At 40.3% G+C, this 17,257-nt stretch overlaps 2 protein-coding genes across 9 annotated transcripts in view; one reads left to right on the top strand and one right to left on the bottom strand.

Annotated features, from left to right (window-relative positions):
• Positions 1–17,257, top strand: part of AKAP9 (A-kinase anchoring protein 9) — a 213,544-nt gene that overhangs the window by 191,179 nt on the left and 5,108 nt on the right. For 6 of the 8 annotated variants that reach the window (XM_034760412.1, XM_034760414.1, XM_034760415.1 and 3 more), the window contains 10 exons: positions 20–688; positions 1,480–1,694; positions 3,750–3,858; positions 4,902–5,087; positions 5,738–5,938; positions 6,342–6,574; positions 8,535–8,620; positions 10,541–10,664; positions 12,092–12,231; positions 12,923–13,478. In XM_034760412.1, the coding sequence (XP_034616303.1) occupies positions 20–688; positions 1,480–1,694; positions 3,750–3,858; positions 4,902–5,087; positions 5,738–5,938; positions 6,342–6,574; positions 8,535–8,620; positions 10,541–10,664; positions 12,092–12,231; positions 12,923–12,966 (2,007 nt within the window). In that variant the 3' untranslated portion in view covers positions 12,967–13,478. The other 2 variants (XM_034760413.1, XM_034760411.1) reach the window with 2 other exon arrangements.
• The window catches only part of LOC117872199 (lanosterol 14-alpha demethylase), a 34,960-nt gene continuing 31,882 nt past the window's right edge, over positions 14,180–17,257 (bottom strand). The window contains exons 9-10 of the mRNA XM_034760419.1: positions 16,236–16,404; positions 14,180–15,634 (exon numbers count right to left, since the gene is read on the bottom strand). Coding sequence (XP_034616310.1) covers positions 15,456–15,634; positions 16,236–16,404 — 348 coding nt within the window. The 3' untranslated portion in view covers positions 14,180–15,455. The remainder of the gene's footprint in view (positions 15,635–16,235; positions 16,405–17,257) is intronic.

The following is a 17,257-nucleotide window of genomic DNA, read 5'->3' on the forward strand; positions in this document are numbered from 1 at the left end:
TTTTATTTTCTTATTGAAGGATTTGAAAATTTCTCTTGAGGATCAAAAACAAAAGAATTTACAATTAAATAAACTTTTGGAACAAGAGAAACAGCTGTCCAGTGATCTGCAACAGAAAATTGAATCCCAGGAAGTTCTGAATGCAGCCCAGCTGTCACATGAACGAGGCCGTAACTCTGAGCTTCAGGTGCTACTTGAATCAGAGAAAACCCGAGCTCTCGAAATGAGCAGTGCCCTAGAAAGGGAGAAAGAACTGTGTGCTCAGCTTCAGAGTGTTGAAGATAAGGGGCAGGATGGAACACCCAAACCAACTGAAGAGTTACTTAAAGATTTACAAAAACAAATGGATGAAAAACATGACCGTATCGTAGAGTTAGTCAGTGAGATGGAGAGGTATAAACTTGACTCTGTGCAAACAAGGCAACAGATGGAAAAGGAGAGGCAGAGTCAGAGGAAGACACTACAAACAGAACAGGATGCTAACATATTAGCACAGAAGAAAGTACATGAACTGGAGTCCACAGTGGAAGATCTTCACTGGCAGCTTGGAGAGAAGAGACAACATGTTCATAAACTAGAGTATGAGGCAAAGAAGTTGCAGGAAATAATACAGGAGCTACAGAAAAAAGAACAGGCAAGGGAGGAAAAAAAGGAAGCTGAAAGAGCAATGTGCCAGAATCTCAATGAGGTACAGTAGAGCTTAGAAAAATGTGTAACACTGAGCTGAATTCTGAAGATGTCACTCTGCTCTTAAATCTCTAGTTTGATTAGATGGCCAGTAAAGTTGAGGAGCAATTTTCATCAAATTCATTTGTTACTCTTTTAATTCAGTCTTTTGGGGATTCTCCTTGCTTTGGGCTAAATCCTGGCTGGTGAGGCATAGCATGGCTGCCAAAATCATGGGCAGGAGCATTAGACCACTCCAATTCTGCCTACTCCAGGAAGATCTAGTGACACCACTCCACGTGTCCTGTGCAGTTGAAATCACAGAGGGGGGTAACTGAGAGTGGCAACTGGAGAAGTAAGCAAAGCCTGACTGTACGTCCACATACATATATCCATTGCCAAGCAGACCAAGCTGTAGTCCCAGCACCCAGCCCATTGAACAAATTATTCCTATTCAGGAATGCTCCAGGTGATTGTGTATAGGATTGGCCTACCTAGGAACACCATTTTTTCAGGGCATATCTAAGCCCATTTGGAAGGGGTATATAACCCCACATAAACCAAAATGTGGCCGTGTGTGTTGGAAATATCACCTACTTGCTAAAGGTGAGGAATAATGGACAAAACTCTGTGCTGACTCAGACCACATACAACCTCATTCAAGTAAATAGGGTTACCCGGGACATAATTCAGTGTAGAATTTGACTCAATGTGCACTTTATTTTCTGTAATTTGACCTAGAACTGGTTACATTTTAAGTGTTTTCCAATTGAAATACATGTAACATTTGCATTTTTATACATACGTATGCAGATTACTTGGGATACATCCAATGAGAGAACAAGAAATTGGGTTCTACAGCAGAAAATGGAAGGAGTTGAAACGAATGAATCAACCTACCCCACGCTGACTGAAGTGAAAGGAGAAGGTGATCTAAGTGAAGGAAGTAAAGTTCTGGAGAACATCAGACAAAAGCTACAAAATGTATCTTCAAAGCTGAAACAATTGGCACACAAAGCCGCCAGCAGGTTAGATGCATCTTCAGCTACATGTTTTTGTTAGTAGCGGCCAACAAACTGTAGCATCTTGGCACTTGAATCAGAATTTCCATTCCTGTGTTACTCTAGTTCAGTGGTCTCCAACTGGTCGATCGCGATCGACTGGTCGATCCTAGAGGATCTCCCAGTTGATTGCGATCTCCAGCAGCGCTGCCAACCAGGAGCCGCCGGAGGTAAGTGCTGCCTGGCGGGAGGCCACACCCCAACCTTCAGCCCTGAGTCCTCTCCCGAAGCCAGCACCCCAACCCTCTGCTGCACCCCGAGCCCCCTCGTGCATACCAAGCCCTGAGTCCCCTCCCGGAGCCAGCACCCCATACCGCCTCCTGAACCCCAACACTCTGCCCCAGTCTGGAGCCCCCTCCTGCAACCAAACTCCCTCCCAGAGCTTGCACCCCTCACCCCCTTCTGAACCCCAACCCCCTGCCCCAGGCTCAGCCCAGAGCCCTCTCCCACACTCTGAACCCCTCAGCCCCAGCCCAGAGCCTGTACCCCCTCCTGAACCCCAACGCTCTACCCCAGCCCAGTGAAAGCGAGTGAGAGTGGGAGAGAGCGAGTGAGAGAGGAGGGAGGATGGAGTGAGTGGGGTGGGGCTTTGGGGAAGGGGCAGGGCCTCAGGGAAAGGACGGGGTAGATCCTGGGTTGCCCTGAAATTCAAAAAATGATTTTGGGCATAAAAAGGTTGGAGACCACTGCTCTAGTTTTATGTGGCGTCACTTTAGTCAAGTTACACCAGCATAAAACTGGATCACAAAGTAGCGAATCCAGTTCTAAATATTAACACTCAGTGTAATCCTTCATCAGTTCAGACAAAAAAAGGAGGCTTCTTATGCAAGGTGGGAGGGGGTTACTTGAGCTTGATGTAGATGGAAAACCCCTAAAAAGAACTGAGTAATTATTGTATTCAGTAATGCTTTGAACATTCATAGTGAAACAAAAAGGATTATCAGGGACTCTATAAATTGTGAATTTTATTTGCAAAATTCTCATTCAGATTGACATTCCTGAACCTTCTTTTACTGGCTACCACCTTGCTAAGAGGGGACTTTATTTGTGACACCAGCAGCATGGAAGCCCAGTGTGAATCCGTTTTTGATTCTGCTATTACATTGATTTAATATCAGAAAAACTTAGTGTGAAGTGCAATACACCTCTACCCCGATATAACACGAATTCGGATATAACGCGATAAAGCAGTGCTCCGGGGGGTGGGGCTGTGCACTCCAGTGGATCAAAGCAAGTTCAATATAACACGGTTTCACCTATAACGCGGTAAGATTCTTTGGCTCCCGAGGACAGCGTTATATCGGGGTAGAGGTGTACTTTGAACATATTCTGCACTTCTGAAAATGTCTCAGATACAATTGGTCACAACGGTTTAAGAATTCTGGGGAGACTGGGGGCACTGTAAAGCTCCCCTTCCAAACAACAGTAGCTGTTAGTGCTGAGTGCTGTTTAAACTCTGGCCAGCTTAATTTAGGTGCCTAAATGGGAAACTGAGCACTTTGGAATGTTATTAAACTCTTTTGGACTGTGAGTGTCTTTACCTGAGAAATGGCCAGCTTTTCAAAATGTCTGTATTTATGAAGTATCAGAGGGGTAGCCGTGTTAGTCTGAATCTGTAAAAAGCAACAGAGGGTCCTGTGGCACCTTTAAGACTAACAGAAGTATTGGAGCATAAGCTTTTGTGGGTGAATGCATTCACCCATGAAAGCTCATGCTCCAATACTTCTGTTAGTCTTAAAGGTGCCACAGGATCCTCTGTCGTATTTATGAACAGTGTCTACAGAAAACTGAAAGCGGTGCTTGCTTTAAAAAAAAAAAAAAAAAAAAAAAAATTCAATAACCAGAAAAAGACAGTTCTACTTTTTGAGAATTGGGTTTATCATAACATTGTTTACTTTTGAAATTTCAATCACTTTCCCTATGCCTTCCTTCAGAAATGCAGAAATCTCGTACTGTATACTTCACTGTAGTTACATTGTATTACTCTGCATACACTATAAATATTTGCTATTTTCATTCCAGGTTACAGTTTGAAACAGCAGATGATGACAACTTTATTGAGGTACAAAGTAATATTGAAGATGTTCTTTTACTGTTGGGAACATTACCTGGATTGTCCCAACTAGAAGAGGTGAGAACATAATCACTTTTGGTAAACTTATACAGTAAACTTATACAGTGAAGAGTCAACTATAGTCTGTGCTCATTTAACATTGGCAAAGAGTGCTGTAAATCCTTTTATTTTTACCTGTCAACTTTGAGACGAAATCACAAATTGACGTATATTTCACATTTCCTAGCATTTTCTTTAGGAAAAGTACTAAAAGTAATTCATATAGCTGCAACCTACTGTGGGAAAAACTTTACTCACTATTTCCCAGATGTGAAAAATCAGTGTTTAATATTTACTATATCAGTTTTTACAGGATATTTAATTAACCTATGTTGTCTTTACTAAGAGAATGCAACAAGAAAATCTGCATGTAATTGTGAATGTTCAGAACATGAAATGACGCAGTCTGGCACAAAGAATAACACTTGTGCAATGTTTGGTTCTTGACTGAGCTCAACCTTAAAGCCAACATCAGTGCAAAGCATGTTTTCAAAGTAGTTCAGAATTAGCTTTCCGTGTTTTGTTCTAAGATAGCACTAACTTGAAAACTGCTCTTTCGGTTTTTAGAAACAAATATGAACATCATAAAAATAAATATTGCACATTATTATTATAATAGACTAGTTTGTGATGAAATGTTCTGCTATAACATACCATAAAAAGTCACCTGTGTAAAAACAATGAGGAGTCCGGTGGCACCTTAAAGACTAACAGATTTATTTGAGCATAAGCTTTTGTGGGTAAAAAACCCTCTTCTTCAGATGCATGGAGTGAAAATTACAGATACAGGCATAAATATATATTGGCACATGAAGAGAAGGGAGTTACCTTGAAAGCTTATGCCCAAATAAATCTGTTAGTCTTAGAGACATGGAACAGCGAACACGGCTATCCCTCTGATACTTTATAACTGTGTATTAACTCACCTGTTGTTTAAATTAAAATTACGCTTTTCAGATTTCTCTGATACAGTAACAAAGCACTGTTATCATCCACAAAACTTGTCATCTAGGGTAGGAGTCGTATCAATCTGATCTCATGCAAGTTTTTTTCCTTTCTAGCTGAAGTTAGTGTTGCCCCCGGGGGCCAGCGCTACCTCACTAACTGAAAAACTTCTGAGACAAAATGCAGAGCTGACAGGGCTTGTCAGCAGACTGAGTGAGGAAAAGAACAATTTGAGGAATGCTGCCATGAAACTGGAGGAGGAACTCAGACGATACCAACAGAGAAGACCTTGTGGAGACTATGTATGTATCTTCTCTATGCACTGCCATAAACAAATATGTATAGACTAAAAAGCATCACCCTTTTTTCACGTGAAATATATCTACACAAGTTCTTTTCAGTACTCAGTGGGCTGGCAGTCTAAGAGGAGGGGAAGAAGGGTGATTAACTTTTCTCCCTTTCTTCCCATCCTTCCCTACTCCCTTCCCCCCAGCAAGCAGATGTCAGTTGTTCCTTGTCCTGACCTCTAGCTGTCTGTAATCAGGGTGCCTTGGCAAGCTCTCTTTTCCCACAGACAGGCACTTCGTGTTTTCATCCACCTTTGCATAGTTGGCTGCCATTTTCCCTGTAAGTCTCTTGTGCCTCCTCAGGCGGGTTACATCCCATCATCCACTTTAGAAGCTAACAGACTCAAGATGTTTTCAAGACTATAAAGCTACTATAAGCCAGCTGTTAGTTTGGGTTCTTGAGACAGAAGCAATGAGTATACTTTTCCTTGGAAGTTAATAGCATCATCTCACAGTGCTCTCAACCCGTTATCCTGAAGTGTGAGGGCCCAAGGTTCAACTCAGACCTAGATTTCTTACTCAGTAATGTGATGAGCACACTACTGAATCAATGAATAAATGACAAGAAGATGTGTTGCTAAAAATAGGGTTTGGTCTCTCTGCAGTCTTCTAGACACTCACTGGACAATGGAGCTAATATCGATACACTCATTGCCTCTGAGAGAGAGATTTGGAACAGAGAAAAGCTGTCACTACAGAAATCTTTGAAACAAGCTGATGCAGAGCTGTCCAAACTGAGAGCAGAACTAAGGAGTGAAGCTTTTCTGAGAGAATTGGGATCGAATTCTGAAAACGCTGTTTTAAAGGTAGGAAGCTTGTCCCCAACTGCACTCTCTCAGCACAGTGGGCTGTCTTGTTTAGAACTGGGCCTGTTTTCCATTTCATTCACCATCATTCTCACTTAGACTAACTGGGGACATCAGTATGATTCAGTTTTCAGAGAATTGGTCTTGGAGACATGGAACTCCATTATAACATTCCCTGGGGTAAGACATAAACACTCTTCTGTAAGTTACATATTTTTTTGCAACTCAAAACATCCCTATATTATGGAACTGGCATTCAAATAATGTTATCATTAGTGCAGGCAGGGACAGGAAGTGAATAATCGCAGATGAACTTCAACAATAATGATGTCAAAAATCTTGGAATTGTAACAGTCCTCTGAATGCTTTACTTACAGTGCTTTCTTTGTTTCTTGTCATCTAGATAATTTATGGAAAATACCTGAGAGCAGAGAGCTTTCGGAAAGCTCTCATATATCAGAAAAAATACTTACTGCTCTTAGTAGGTGGATTCCAAGAGTGTGAAGAAGCCACCCTGGCCCTCATTGCAAGAATGGGTGGGCAGCCTTCATACACTGACCTAGAAATTATTACACATCGTTCAAAGGGTTTTACCAAATTTCGCTCTGTGGTCAGAGTGTCCATTGCAATTTCAAGGTAAATCACAGGAAGTTACAGGTTAACCAAATGTGAACATTGAATTTAACATATATTTTATTAAGGCCCTACTTAATTTGCAATATTGCAAAATTGCAGATCCCACAATATTAGGCTTCCACTGCAATTTTGATACTAAATTCAGGTGTATATACAGTAACTCCTCGCTTAACGTTGTAGTTATGTTCCTGAAAAATGCGACTTTAAGCGAAACAATGTTAAGCGAATCCAATTTCCCCATAAGAATTAATGTAAATTGGGGGGGGAGGGTTAGGTTCCAGGGAATTTTTTTTTTGCCAGACAAAAGACATTATATAAATATACACTATAAGTTTTAAATAATTTTAAACAAACAATTTACACACCAATGATGATTGTGAAGCTTAGTTGAGGCAGGGTCGGGACGTAGGGGCTTGCCCCGCTCCGCCCGGCCCTCCTGCCAGAGTTGGGGCATGGCGGCTTGCCCGCTCCGCCTGCCTGGCACTCCTGCTGGGGAGCGGGGTCAGGGCGTGGAGGCTGAAGCAATGGGACAAGCCCCCTCACTCTGACCCCGCTTCCCCGCAGGAGCGCCAGGCGGGCGGAGCAGGGAGAGCCAAACAGCCTTATAATGGAACATTGCATGACTTCAAACGAGTATGTTCTCTAATAGATCAGCAACCTAATAACGAAACAATGTTAACCAGGATGACTTTAAGTGAGGAGTTACCGTATATTGTATTTTAACAATCAGCCCCACTGTCAGTCCTGGGCCACCAGGGCTCCAGCTGTCAGTCCTGGGCCGCAGGGGCTCCTGCTGTCAGTCACGGGCAGCCAGCTTTTCCAAATTACCGCAAGTAATATAGGTCCATTATTACTTTTCCACGATTTTCCATGTCTTGTCCGTAACTCAGCCACAATTATTTGACAATCATCCCACAATTCACATAGAGCCTTATATTTTATCAAATAAAGTATCTTGTGTAATCCAGCATTTTTTGTGACACACTCTAAATTGTAAGTCTTGGTAACCATGAAAACAGTGCATCTTAAAAAGAATGCAGAGTTACACAGAACAGTGGTAATGTAGAAGACTGGAGCAAGTTGTTTAAGACATTCTGCAGCACAACTGTAAATCAAAGCAGCCTGGCTCTGTATTGTAATCCACTGATGTCAGAATTTATGGGCTATGCTAACAAGCTTTAAAAATTACTAATGAATTACTGGTGACGTCTCCAGAGTGCCTGTGTATTTTGGAAATGTATCATTGTTTCTTTTCTGTAACCTACTTTTTCTTTAAAAAGTAAAAACAATCCCTTAAAACACAGGCATTGTAATCCATAAAATGGAATTATATCTAAGAAATCAAGTTGTTATAATTAAACTTTTTGGAGATGATAGCGGTATTGTGTATAAGCAGTAAATACTCTGACTACATCTGGTTTTTTAATTCCTTTGTGAGGCCTCAATGCTGAAAATACATACATGCTTAACTTTAGGCACATGAACAGTTCCCTGAATTCAGATTACTCACATGCCTCAAGTTAAGTATGAGTGAAAGTGTTTGCAAGATGGGGGACTAGTGACTAAGGGTTTTACTTTAGAATATACCACTGCTATCATGGACCTTTTTTCTGCATTGGGGCTGAAATTTTTTGCAGTTATTTGTTGTGACTTATATTTTAAGATATTAATGCTAAGTAATGTAGACATCTAGGACAAATGTTGCCCTTAGTCAGGCCTGTTCAATACCCAGACATCACTGGAATTGTATAGGTATAACTGAAGGTAGAATATGGCCCATATCTTTTTCTTAGGTAAATTCTATTTCTGTTTAATCCAGGTTCTTTAGGTTTTAAAAGTCTATCTCCTTACTCAGTTTGCTGCTGTGTGGATTATTATACGCCTTGGAACATTATAGGCTTGTTATTTAAATAAAGAAATACTTGGCTTACTCTAAAGTATCTTTTTATTTTAAATGCAGAATGAAGTTCCTGGTTCGTCGGTGGTACCGAGTTACAGGTTCTAATTTAATAAGTGTCAACAGGGATGGCTTTAGCCTGAACACAGGTAACTCACTGACTGGCAATGTCTGAAGAAGCATCATCCATGAATTATATTAGTGCTGAGTGAACATTTTAGGTTGACCTCCCGTGATCTGGAACCAATGGGTTGCTCCTTCCCCTTCATTTCAGTTGTTAGACCTATCTGTTTCTCAGATTTCACGCCACTCCACTCAGCACAGACACTACTCTGAACTCTCTTGTACCTTGCTTCTCATCAGATGCAAATCTGTGTGCAGTCGTTGTTTTTTTTTTTAAACGTAGCAGCTTCATCTTCAGCAAAGAGCAGCATGTGAACTGTGAGATTTTTCCGTGCCTGCTGAAGTGTTCTCCGGTATCAGAGACCCTTCCCCCAGCTCTAAGAAGGGTGGCTTACTGAGTAAATCCTTCTCAGGGCATGGACAGGCAGGAACCTTGACTATCACAGGGCCCACCACACCAGCCTGAGGCAAGGGCAGACTAGGCAATTTTGCTGACCATTGTGTTGTGCAACACTTCCTCCTTTTTTGTCTTAACTCCAACCCAGACAAAAAAGTTGTCTGATGTCTCCTGGATCAGAGGCAGTGCTAGCCCATTGGGGGCCCTAGCAGTAAAATGTTGCCCCCCAACACATAGTGACTGGGGGCCCCCTGGAGCTGATCAGGGCTATAAGTAAATTGCTTAATCTGCTTATGCCTAGCACCAGCTCTACCCAAAATCCAGGAAATCTGATTCTGTTTGCCTGAGGAGGGTCAAAAAGCCTTTTACTCACTCCTGGCTATGTAAATATGGGGTGAAATCCTGAATCTGTTCAAGTCAATGGGAGTTTTGCCATTGCCTATAGTGAGTCAGGATTTCACCCATGGTCTCCTATCAAGAAATCTTAAAAGAATGAAGTAGTCTCTATTTCTTGAGGTTCAAGAAAGCTTCCTGGGCTGAATGAGAGTCTCCTTTAGCAATGGAACTCTGCTGGGAAACGACTGAGAGTACAGACCACACGTGCACTAAGTATTATAGTGTTAATATAGGGCTACATCAGAGTTATAGTTCTAAATTAACCAGTGCAACTCCGTGCAGTGCCAGCCTTATGCAAATTAGGGTACTACTAGGCAGAATCCCATAGCTCCAGCCTATGGAGTAGAAAAGGAAATCTAACTTTTCTACCTGAAAACTGTTTTTCTGCAGAGCTCCCAATCCTGGTTGTGAAACTGCACCCAATATTCATAGTTACTCAATACTGTTAAAATAGCTATTTTTGAGAGTGCCTCAAGGAAGTTTTGACTGGATCGTGGTAGCAGGAAGCGCCAAGATCCTGAGAAGTGAAAAGTTGTAACTACTGTACCTGAATGAGAGGGGGGGAAGCAACCCATAGTTATATGCTGGGAAAGCTCATGGTAGAACATAAAATTTCCATTTTACAAAAATTACTCTTACTAAACAAAAGAGCTGATACAGCTGTTTGAGACTTCCTTTGTCTTAGAAGTTTAAGACATGCAGTTTGTGAGTATACGTGAATTTATTTCTTAACTATTCTGTGGTTTTCCTAATTTCAGATTAGGTGTCAAAACAGGTGATCAAACAGTGGCAATTACTTTTATTATTTATTATCTATTTTGCTGTAGTGGCTAAGATCCCCAGTCAGAGATGAAGCCCCATTGTACCAGTGCTGTACAAACACAGAACTAAAAGACAGTCCCTGCCCCAAAAGAGCTTACAGTCTAAGTGTAACACAAGAGACGGCTGTAGACAGAGGAAGGAGTTACAAGTAAACAGTATTGATCAGCTTAGTAGGCAAGAATAGCTGCACTTTCTTAACTAGCTGTAGTTTTTAACTCTCACTTTACCACGTGTAAAATAGAGTGCACCTGGGATATCTGTCAATGTGCAAAATGTCTGATTTTCACAGGTTGATATTTTTTGTATAGACAATACTTCTTTGTTGTTTTAGGTAATGAGCTACGGCCTGATTCATTAGCTGGTGGGCTGGAGCTCTATGGAGAACACAGACATTCTTCTGATAGATCCAGATCAGACCTAGAGCCTCTTAGATCTCCTATAAATTCTCAACACAGGTAAGTTTTTGTTACATAATTATTCTTTGTCTGAAAAGTTTTTTTTTCTACAATTAATACTAATGCACTTTAAGAGAGTGGGAATTTCACATTTTGATATGTAATATACTATATATTTTCTGTTCAAGGCCTAACCTTGTAGTGTCCAGCCTTCTGATGAACATAATGTTCTTCAGAAACCATCAACACTATTCATAAATCAACTAATGGGGTTGCTTCAAAATTATGTAAATGCTTCTAGCGCCTCATGCCAAGCCCTCATCTATGGACATTCAGAGCATCACCACTAGGACACCACAGTGAAATCCTAGCACTGTTGAAGTCATTGGAGCCAGTATTTCACCCCAGAGGCAAGATTTTTCACAGTACCTGCAGTCTTTCTCGACTTCCGATAGAGTTGTGGGTCCTCAGCACTTCTGAAAATCAGGCCCCAATAGTTCTCAAGCTGTGAGATGTATTTTCACGTAGTGCCATGGACACTTCCTCTCCCACTACTGTACAAATAGTCTCCCCTCTCGTTTGCAATCTCATAACCTATGGCAACTACACCAGTTGGTTACATGGAAAAATATTTAATCTAGTTGTAGTTGTCTTTAATGTGATTTAGCAGCTGGAAACTACAGAGGAGAACTAAAACCATACAGAGCTTCTTCAAACATCCTGCTTTTTCTTAGAAGAAATTTTTAAAACAAATGTACTTGAAACTACTGCTACTTCTGCATGTTTTATGCAGTCTCAATAGGAGACTGACTTGTGACTTTTGCCTCAAAGGAATGCAACAGAAATCTTGGGAATAGCAGGGAAGTCAGGCAGCTGAGGTTACATCTACACTGAAATAAAAAAACAACCGCCCCTCAGCAGCACATCTCAGCGCCACAGACTCCAGCTCACAGGATTTGTGCTACAGCACTAAAAATAGCAGTGTAGACATTCCTGCTTGGCCTCTGGACACCCCAGCCAGGCTTCAGAGCCCCTACACCAGCCTCTGAGACTCACTGTCATGGGTCTTTTTTGTAGTGTAGATGTATCATGGGTGGGGTGGGGAGAATCATAGAATATCAGGGTTGGAAGGGACCTCAGGAGATCATCTAGTCCAACCCCCTGCTCAAAGCAGGACCAATCCCCAGACAGATTTTTACTCCAGTTCCCTAAATGGCCCACTCAAGGATTGAACTCACAACCCTGGGTTTAGCAAGCCAATGCTCAAACCACTGAACTATCCCTCCCCCCAGTGTGTCTAAGAAACTGGGGAGCCAGGATGGGGGTCAGTTAAATACCCTCAGTAAATCACTGTGATTTTCTAAAAGTCAGCCTACATGTATACTTAACATTCATAAGATGGCTGCTACATTCTCCTTTGGAAACAGGATTCCAGTACAGTAACTTCAGTTTTTGAAACCTACAGCTCATTGTTTTTCTTCTGCTAGGTACCAGGGCATCCAAGTTGATTTCAGCCCAGCTTCCCTTGCATGTTCTCAACTGCAGAATTATGATCCTGACAGAGCTTTAACAGATTATATCAATCGACTGGAGGCACTACAGAGGCGACTTGGAAGCGTACAGTCAGGTAAATACTCAGACTTTCCTCTTCCTGGTACAAAGACACAGAATACCTGTTCTGAGTTAGAAAGTATATGCTGGTTTCTCAGGTTCAGTCTTAAACAAAGAGGAAAACTCACAGCTGAACTCAAGGAGCAAAAAGCCCACTACATATGAGAGTGGTCAGAAACTATATAGGAATGAAACTGTTCAGTTATGTACTGAATAAATATGTGGTGTAACTTTTGCTGGGGGCTGTCTGATAAATTTCTAGCAAGGTTTTAATCAACATCTAAGAAAGACAGGGGATTGGTTTTGTAAACTCTTTTGTATCAAGATTCCTCCTGTTTAATCAGCTTTTGTGCTGTTTGGCTCAGTTACCTATTCCCATGCTGACAAGTACTGGATGACACATTGCCGCATTTTTATTACGCTTTCTGAAAAGGCTCTTCCAGTAAGAAATACCTCTGTTAACTTATCAGCTAACAGGATCCAAAACTTCTAGCAGTAACTGTTCAAAGTTTGATAAGGAGTCAAACCACTTTAACAAAACAGAACTTAGAAACAAGTAGTTTTGTTCTTGAAGTATATCTTTTACTTTATAGTACAATCTGCAAAGGTCACCTGAAGAGTCTTGCAGAAATGTCAGATAACTAATGCTGACTACAAGTCATCATCCAGTTTCTCCAAGCACTTCAAGATTTTTTTTACTCTTACAGGTTCTACTTCCTACACTCATTTGCACTCTGGTGTTAGAAGATAATACCCTTTCAACATCTCCATCACTGGTAATGATGATGAATGAACTACCTTTTTGTAAATCTGTACTCCTTCTGTGCTTTTGTATAATGTGTATATTGTGGGACCAACATGAACATAGCTATATGATTACACAGTCCCCTTGCTGGCACATCCACGCAGACTGGAATTTATGTATATAGGCACTGTGTGTTCATTCAAAAATCATTAAATTACATGTATATTTGTGGAATGCTAATTTAAATGATTAAGTTATAAAAAAAAAAGTGTGTATTTATCAAATGGGATGCCAGGAGATGAAGCTTGTGTATTTGATTGCTGAATGTGTAGCTCAAAGTGTACTGCACTTTTTCTGACACAGCTACTGAAGTTACACAATTCTGTCCTAATATATTTGCTACTGGCAGTGCAGACAGAATATATCACTCGTAGAGACCTATTTTTGTAAGGTAGAAGTTTTGAATTTTATGGGTATTTTGTCAAAGTACTGAAATAAAGATGACTTCATCCTTTTAATTGTTGTTTCAGGTTATTTTAAGTACAGGAGTGTTTCTCATGCACACTATTAAAGGGTAACTAAACCCTGACTCTTGCCAGAAAACAACAACAAAAATGTACTCTCACCACCTTTCTTGCTGGTTTCAGCTTCAGGGGTAGGCAAGAGGATTCATGGTAAGCACTGGAGCGCTGCCAACAGCTGCCTAAAGAAGAAGTCCAGACTCAGCATGATGTTCTACTACAGTAAATGATTAGGAATTAATTTTACTCAGCCTCTATGCAAGGGGAGTTTCCTAAGGCAACAGCTCGCCAGATAAGAGCTTTATTTTATATTAGCTAGCACATCCCTTTTTTAAACACTGAGATTTTCACTTTGTTGTGGCCACAAAGTTTTGTTACTGACTACACCTCTACCTCGATGCAACGCTGTCCTCGGGAGCCAAAAAAAAAATCTTACTGCGTTATAGGTGAAACCGCGTTATATTGAACTTGCTTTGATCCACCGGAGTGCGCAACCCCGGAGCACTGCTTTACCGCGTTATATCCAAATTCGTGTTATATCAAGGTAGCGGTGTACTGTCAGCATCAGAGTGGCTTAAGTTCACATTTATCTATTCCTTTATTAAAATTCCACAAGAAGTTTTAAAGCAGTAAGTAAAAAGTGCCTTCTTTCTATATTTTTCTGAAAGTATGGACAGTGTTTAAAGTACAGGAAACTATTTCACAAAGAGTTTATAAATTTTTAATGAAAAATTTCTGTAAGTCACATCAGAGCTATTTTCCACCACACAAGTACAACATAACAGTCCTGAAATAAATGTTACTCATTCCCGTGCGAATAGAATTCGGACAGGCCATGTGGAATTATGGGAGAAGAATCTTATTAATTCACTGTCTCTTCGTGGACAGCTTCAGTCTTTGCCCACATTGCCGAGATTTAATAATAAAGGGCAGCAGAAGGTTTAATATTGATGAGACTATTTTTGTCCCCCAAACAGCAGGCACTTCTAAAAAAAAAAGTTATATATTACTGCTATACAGTACCCATTGTCCCCTCTACATCATTCTAAACACTACTCTAGTTAATACAGTAGTACACACTAGTTATTTCATTTTTTTTAAGTAAACAATGAACACAGTTAAAGATATATCTAAGAAGTGTAATTTATATGCTTACTCTTAACTATTAATTCTGGATTTGTAAGGTTCTACTGCTAATCTTTGCACTGAAACCAAGACTTCCAGGTGTGACTAATTATTTTGGATGCCTAATTTTACATAATTTAAAACAGAACTAATTTTCAGAGGGTGGACAGTTCAGCACTTTTTGAAAATCCAGACCCTTCAAACACGGTTTCAAGATGAGCATCTAAATCACCTGTCACCTTTGAAAAATATTGAAAATGTTAAGGTTTTCAAAATTAAAACCCATGGCAATTTTTGGCTCATTCCTGAAAGTGCTGAATAGTTCCTTATATAAAAGTGTTTACTTCTGCAAATATAGACAGGGCTGAAAGTCTGCAAAGTGAGCATTTTCCAACTTGTTCACATTAAAATACGCACCAGCATCAGAGAACAGATTCTGTTCCCATTGATGTCCATGAGTTTAGTCTTGCCCATTAAAGTAGCTGAATCAAGGAAAGGAGATTTTTTTAAAGCACCAATTAAAATTTAACCTTGTAAAAAGAGATTAGATGTTCACCTTTGTCCCAAGATTTGACCAAACAGTTGAATTCACCTATACTAATATGCAGCATCCACCTTAAAATTGTTACACAAGCAGAAAAGACAGTATTTTTATAATAAAATGTACAGTACTGTGCAGTATACAACAATTACACATTTTATGGTTAGATTAACCTCACTTTTATAACACTACACATCCAATGGACCAGCTTTTCCATTAACCATTTAATTGTGTCATAACTTATTCAAAACTTATTCAAAACAGTAATTTTCACCATTTAAATGCAGAAATAATTTTGTCTCCAAAACTTAGTGTGATCGCTTCTTGTATCTGATAACTGGGTTATTTGGTGTGTGAATCATGGTTGTATAGTTTACAGTAGGAAAATATCCATCGATGAGATCAAATTCATATAAACGAAGCAGAGTAGACCAAATAGTCTTAATCTGAACATAAGCAAAGTTTTCTCCAATGCAACGATGACGGCCTAGAGGAAAACCCACAGAGGAGAATAGTTATTGCACTTCGTAATGCATCTTGAGCTAAAATAAGAGTTAAACAATTTGTTTTAAAATGTACACTACTCTCTTTCACTGTGTTTAAACAACTGTTATGGCACCACTTCAGCAAAGCACTTAAGCGCATACTTAACACTGATTGACATCAGTAGGACTTAAGCATGTACGTATGTGTTTAACTGCACTGCTGGTTAATGTGATTAGTACATTGTTTTGATTTCAAATCCAACCCTACCTTCACAGCAGCAAATATCTCATACTATCTACAGAACAGAATCTGCTCTATTTCTTGGCAAAAATCTTCATGCTGCTGTTTTATCAATGACCTAACTCAGTGGTTCTCGACTCGATTTTAATGGGGTCGCCAGAGCCAAAATTAGACTTGCTGAGACCCAGGACTGTAGCCCTAGCTCCAGCCCCACCTGGGGCAGCAGCACTCAGGCTGTGACTCCCGCTCCACCCCCCCTTCTGGGGTCATGTAGTAACTGTTGTCAGAAGGGGGTCATGGTGCAATGAAGTTTGAGAACCCCTCAGTCCTAATGCAATTTCTTACTGTATCATTTGACTTACCAGCACCAAATGGCACATATGCAAACTTCTCTCCAGCTGTAGGGTTATCTTGGAGGTAACGGTCAGGTTTGAATTCTAAACTTTCTATCCAAGAATCCTTAAGTCTGTGATTAACAGTGGGAGAGACACAAACCTGATGACCAGGAGGAACAGTATAGCCAGCAACAGTCTACGAGGGGAAGAGGGGGGAGAAATAAAAAAAAAAAAAAAAAAAGTTCTGTTACAAAAAGCAGTTCTCCCTTTTCTCTTCTACAAAAGTTCTCCAAAGTGTCATCCACAACTTGGCTTAAAGAGTTGCGGTTTTTTTAGCTGAACAATTAGAGCAGTCTAACTGGTTAGACCTCATCTGGAATACTATGTTTAAGTCTCACACCGATGGTCAAGAAAGATGAATTCAGTCAAAACAGGTGCAGAGAAGAGCTATTAGGAAGATATGGGGAATGGAAAACCTATTATGAGACTATTTTGCCAGGGTAAACAAACCAAGCTCTTAAAGGCTGAGAGGAGACAGCTTTAAATAGCTCTTCTCCCTCTTTGGTGTATACCCTTGGTGTATTTATAAAGGACAATGTTGGCATAAGAACAAATGGATATAAACTGGCCATGAATAAATTTCATCTGGAAATTAGAAGATTTCTAACCATCAGAGAAATGAGGTTCAGGAACAGCTTTCCAATATGAGTAGTAGGAGCAAACAACTTAAAACTAGTTAAGATGCAGCTTGATAAATTTATCAACAATAGTGTAGGGTGGGGGGGTCATCTGCGGTAGTAGGGGACTAGACTCAATGACCAAAGAGATCCTATGTTCCTAACTAGGTACTGTATTCGGATGAACTGTATGCACGGTATTGTATTCAGATAATTGCTTATGAACACTGAGTGAGCTCATTTACCCCGCACAACAAACTCTTCTTTTAAAAAAATAAAATAAAAAAGGTACAGGCTGCACAATGATTTTCCAGTTTTGGTGAAAATGTTTCATATTAATCACTATGCCACAGTAAATATACTTTCAAGAAT

This window comes from Trachemys scripta, chromosome 2 (assembly GCF_013100865.1).
Source record: "Trachemys scripta elegans isolate TJP31775 chromosome 2, CAS_Tse_1.0, whole genome shotgun sequence".
In the NCBI taxonomy this organism is placed as follows: Eukaryota; Metazoa; Chordata; order Testudines; family Emydidae; genus Trachemys; species Trachemys scripta.